Source organism: Monopterus albus, unplaced genomic scaffold (assembly GCF_001952655.1).
Source record: "Monopterus albus unplaced genomic scaffold, M_albus_1.0 scaffold21.1, whole genome shotgun sequence".
NCBI lineage: Eukaryota > Metazoa > Chordata > Actinopteri > Synbranchiformes > Synbranchidae > Monopterus > Monopterus albus.
Window position 1 is genome coordinate 421959 of NW_018127901.1, and position 5307 is coordinate 427265.

Sequence of the window (5307 nt, forward strand, 5' to 3'; positions counted from 1 at the left end):
CTCGGAGAATCTGCCTCAGTTAGGCCTCCGCCACCGGAATAATCTGTCCTACTAACTCGAGCACCTGACGGCTGCGCGCTGTGTGTGTGCGCGTGTGTGTGTGCATACAAATGTCCTAGTGTGGACAAACTCTGAACCCTCGGTCCTGTTTGTTTGTTTAAGTTTCTCCACTCGACTTAAAGGCGCGTTGCAGTGTTTTTTCACCATTAACTAGAATCACGGTGTTTTGGGTTTAATAGATCCTTACATGTGATTCCAGGCTTTACTTCACCGCTGTTTTTAGGTTTAATAGATCCTTACATGTGATTCCTCACTAGATCCTTACATGTGATTCCTCACTAGATCCTTACATGTGATTCCTCACTAGATCCTTACATGATCCTTACATCACTAGATCCTTACATGTGATTCCTCACTAGATCCTTACATGTGATTCCTCACTAGATCCTTACATGTGATTCCTCACTAGATCCTTACATGTGATTCCTCACTAGATCCTTACATTGTGATTCCTCACACGCATATGCTCTCCTTTATTTCACTACTAATGAAAATGCAGCCAGCACCTTAAATCTGCTTCCAATGAAACTGTAGACTCCCATATCAAGTTTGAGTCCAGTGCTTCAGCTAAAGAAGCTGAATGCTCTTTTTTAAGACAGTGTTTGGTTTAAAAATGTCAGGAAAGTGTAAAAAAAAACCATAATTTAAAATCTTCTAAATCTCAAGATGTTTTCCAATCCACACAAACACCTGGTCCACCATCTCACTGTTTTTGACTTTATTTTAAAAGGCTTCTTTTATTCCATTGTGCATTTAGTCCTGTAAATTCTATTTCATGGCGTTAGGTAAAGCTCTTTTTACCACTTTCTAGTTTAACATGCATGCTGGGAGAAAAGCCGTGTGCAGGGTCAGACCACCCCACACCGAGGGTAAAAATCTAATATCAACTGCTAATAGCAAAGCCACATATGTAATCAAACTAAAACTATAATTACTAGAATTTGTCTGCCTCTTGCTGGGACATGATTCATCAGTAGCTGCTGCTGTTTACACACACGACCTGCGTTTCAAGCTCTTTTGCTGAGGATCCGCTGTTGCTCTCTTTACCTGTGGGTTCATATTCAATTTGGCTGATAAACACCTGCAGTTAAACTGCTTAAACTTCCAGCCAATCAGAATGCAGAATTCTCAGTGGCTATCAATTAAATTAGTTACCATTAATTTATTGATCAATGTGGTAAAATTACATCAAATGAAAAAAGAACATGTAAGGGCAGGTTCTCCAGACAGTTGGTGGATGACGGAGCGCCACACGGTCGTCAGCACAACGCTTTCATGTAACCTGGGACTAAAAGAAGTGAGACACTGACGAACCCGTCACCTGTCTCCACCTGCATCAGCTCACATTTTGGCATCATGGCTTCTCACCAGCACCCAAAGTCTCCTCCTCGCCAGTGGAGGGGAAACAAAATGCAGAGAGAGCGGCAGCAGCAAGATTTGCTCCCATAAACAGCTGTTTCCAGTCTGAAGAATAGAGGAACAATCTGCCCCACTGGCAGCGAGGCGGGCCGTGCAGTGCCAAGAGCTTGCCGAGCAGAACCAACAAATCCAATCAGCAGTTCAGGTCTGGTCCTGTGCTGCTCACAAATACAGGTGGTCTACGGCACCCACTGAGGGACAAACAACCAGTCCAGCTTTAAATCAGCCTTTAACGTGGCTGTAAAGCCTGATTAAAGCTCAACTAGCTCTGAATGACAGGTGCACTCTGGGTCGTACCTGCCAGACAAACTTCCCAGGAATGAATCTGACCTCTGACCTCTGACCTGAGCAGTGACTTAATGTCTCTTGTCTCCACTGACCTTAGGTAACCTCTCGGGGTCCCCGGGGTGGCGAGGGATGACCTTCTGTAGTCTCTGGAAGCCGTAGTCAATGGTTGGCTCGTTCAAGGCTGCAGGATGAACAGAGAGAGAGCGGCGGTTAGCACGACAGAGATGTCCGGGCGCCACCGGAGGTTTGATATTTTTATACTTGAGAACAATAAAAATAGAAACGTGTTTTATATTAAATCCAAGCCACATGTTAAACATGAAAACAAGCAGTGGTACAAGAATAAAGGTAAAATAATTCAAACCTGGAGAAATGATCATTTAAATTCAAAAATCTCTCAGTCAAATCATTTTGTCTGTTCTCCAGTCTGATCCTCGCAAAACAAGTGATGAAAATCTTCAGTACTGTTAAAAATCTCCACTTGTTTCCAAAAGTAATCGACTTGTCTCTGAAACCTACTAGAAATGAACTTGTGTCTCGATTCTCGATCTGTTCTCATGTCTCTAAGAAGACTAACGGCGTGTTTTAGCATTTCCTGGACTTTTAGACATAGGGAACTTGTTTTACCATCACTGACTTGATAGTGTGATATCCGACAGGTATTTAAGACTTTGTGAGCGTTTCTGTCACCAGCTGGTCTCTGAGGGGATCATTTGTCTTTATGTGCGGTGGTGCTTGCTCATACACCTGATGAAGGTCTCACACCTGCAGAAAGTCAGAGTGGGGAGCTTGTGCCACACATATCAGAACCAGGCTGAACCGTTCCTGCTGCTCTGGGTTTTAAGATTCGACTCCAGACAAAAACTAGAAGGAACAAGTTAACATGATCCTGAATTTAATCAGACCCATGCTGCATGATTGATTACCCTGTCAAGTGTGTTTATTAACCATCAATAAAACATCAGAACAACAGTTTCCAGGAGCCAAGAGTGATCTCAGCTACGTCTGGTTCTGCCCGTCGTCCAAACCCTGAGATTTTACTGTCAAGTACTGTCACATTCCAGAAGCCAGATCCATGAAGCGTTCGGCGTTTTCACCTTTAAACCGACTGAAACTATTTGTGCTCTGTCGTCACCCAGACCCCTGATGTCCGGAGCGCTGTGTCCCGCCTCCTCTGTGCGACCTCTCAGTGATCCTCAGCTTCAGCCTGCTGGTTTCTATGAACAGTGAACTAACAGGATCGTCTCTGCTGTTTATTAATGTGAGACCTCACACTCCACCTGTCCCCCTCGCTCTGCCTTTTCAACGCTAATTCAATCCAAGTGCCCTCTTCTTTTTCCCTCCACTCATTCACCTCTGCAAATAATCTGCCTCCCTCCTCCGCCTCCTTCTCTCCGTACGCGGCGAGCAGAGCTAGAGAAACACCCGGAAATGAGTTCGAGGAGATACTTCTCCATAATCAAGCCCATTAATCATAAAAGGCTGTCAAATTTGACTTTGGGGACAATTTGTCAGCCGATCTTGCCCACTCCGCTTTTGTCACCGTTGGCTCTTGTATTCTGTAAGGATGATTGACACACCAAATGCTGGTGAGTAGAATAGCTAGTTTGCGCTAATATGCATAACCGTGGCTTTCATGAATAAGAATAAGGCAGCTATACGGCAGCGCAGAGGGGTCTCCTTCAAAGGGCCTCGCTGCCATTTGTTGCCAGCACTCCAAATAGATGTTATTACCATTATAACAATATTTGTTTTCTTTTCCTGGGAATGGGCGACCGCGAGCTGCTAAATCAAATTTGTCGGAGCCCGTTTCAAGCGGCAGAAGGCGGAGGAGAAAAGGGGCTTTCAGGCTGTGACTGGGGTGGGGATGATATCTGAAGGGTGACAGAGTGCTGGGGGACGTGGCTCATGCCGCACAGGCTGCCATGTTGGATTTCTTGCCTCCCTGAGAGGAAGCAGGCAGCAGCCTGAATCTATTACCTCCGCCCGCCTTGAATGAAAGAGGGATTCATTGTTAGATCCCAATGAGGCTTTTTGGGGGGATGCAGAGCAGCAGAGGGTGAATGGAGATAATGCACCAGGACGACACAAGCAGCAATCAGCAGCGATTCCCAAACTGGATTGCCTCTCGACGCATACATACATCCCAACTTATAAAACAAGTGAAAGGCACTATGGGAACTGCTGTGATTGAATAAAAAACCCATTTACACTGAGAGGGGAGGGGAGGAGGCTGTGTGCTGGCTAACTCTGTATCCACATCACAGGAGGGAGGCTCGTGACCCACGACCTGGTGGGCCCTGAGCACATCTACTATTGCAGGGAGGGGCACGTCTATGTCGGGGCTCAGCATTACATTAGCATATACAGTGCATTAGTTAGTAGTCCCACAGGTCCACCCGCATAGACGACTATACAGGTGGCCACTCCTTGTCCTCTGTCTCCTGAGACAGTGCTCCAATAGCAGCAGGTGTAACAGACCTGTTAGTCAGAATAAGGTTACAGGTTCAATGTTGTCATGTTTACAATAATCAGTACAGAGCTAAGGTTAAAGGAAACTATGAGCTGCTTGCTCAGACCTCTGAGGTCTTCTCTCTGTTACCTAATGCTGTGTGCCATGTTCTTCATACTGTCATTCAGTTTCTCCAGGAAACCTCAGGGACAGACACTGTTTACATCGACTGTACAAATCACACAACCTGGTGGCCTCTTTAACCCTTCTCATGCATCCTTCCATCCTCCCAGGAGGTGGGAGCCTACGGTGAGAGAGGCAGGTCTCCTATATTAAGACCACTGAGGTGCCCCTGAGCTAAGCTTCATCTCCCAGCTGCTCCAGTGACCAAGTGGGAAGCTTCAGGTGCTTTAGAGAAACACCTCACATCGAATGGAAATATTCTCATTGTTTTGTTCGTTATTTCTCCCAGATTAAGCTTTGCACAGTGTTTACTTAGGTTCATGGTAATTCCTGTCTCCATCCTGCTGGGATTCATCTGGTAAATGGACCTACAGCACTTTTCTACACACACTGCAAACTGTGCGTCACACTAGGCTACAGTTTCCTGTTCACACTTACACTGGGACAAACACCAGGGGCAACTCGTGGACTGGAGAAGCCAGAAATCGAACCACCGACCCTGTGTTTAGGGGACAACCCGCTCTACCTCCTGAGCCACAGCCGCACCTAACCTTCTGTCCCAGTGGACACACCAGTCCAAGATACAGTATATTTTATATATGCATTTATATACATACATGTCCTGCCTTTGTATTTCTGAGCTCGGCAGCTTCTAAAGGGGCGTTCTGTGGTTTGTGTTCTCTTCCATCCTGCCGGGAGCTGAACCAGCCGCCGCCCATTCACACAAATTTATTTTTAGATCATTTGCTCCACATCTCCCTGTGTTCAGCCTTGTATTCTGGGAACGCTGGTCATCTCTAACGTGACATGTTCCTGCCTCCTGCTGGGGTTGGTACCGACAACCTGCTGAATGACAAAGCCATGTCTCCTCAGAGTCCTCCTCCACCAACAGAGGAGATCACAGA

General features: G+C 46.1%; 1 protein-coding gene across 4 annotated transcripts in view; it reads right to left on the reverse strand.

Moving 5' to 3' along the window:
- Nucleotides 1–5307, reverse strand: part of LOC109956723 (transcription factor COE3) — a 155836-nt gene that overhangs the window by 37233 nt on the left and 113296 nt on the right. For all 4 annotated transcript variants that reach the window (XM_020594052.1, XM_020594053.1, XM_020594050.1 and 1 more), the window contains one exon: nt 1860–1948. In XM_020594052.1, coding sequence (XP_020449708.1) covers nt 1860–1948 — 89 coding nt within the window. The remainder of the gene's footprint in view (nt 1–1859; nt 1949–5307) is intronic.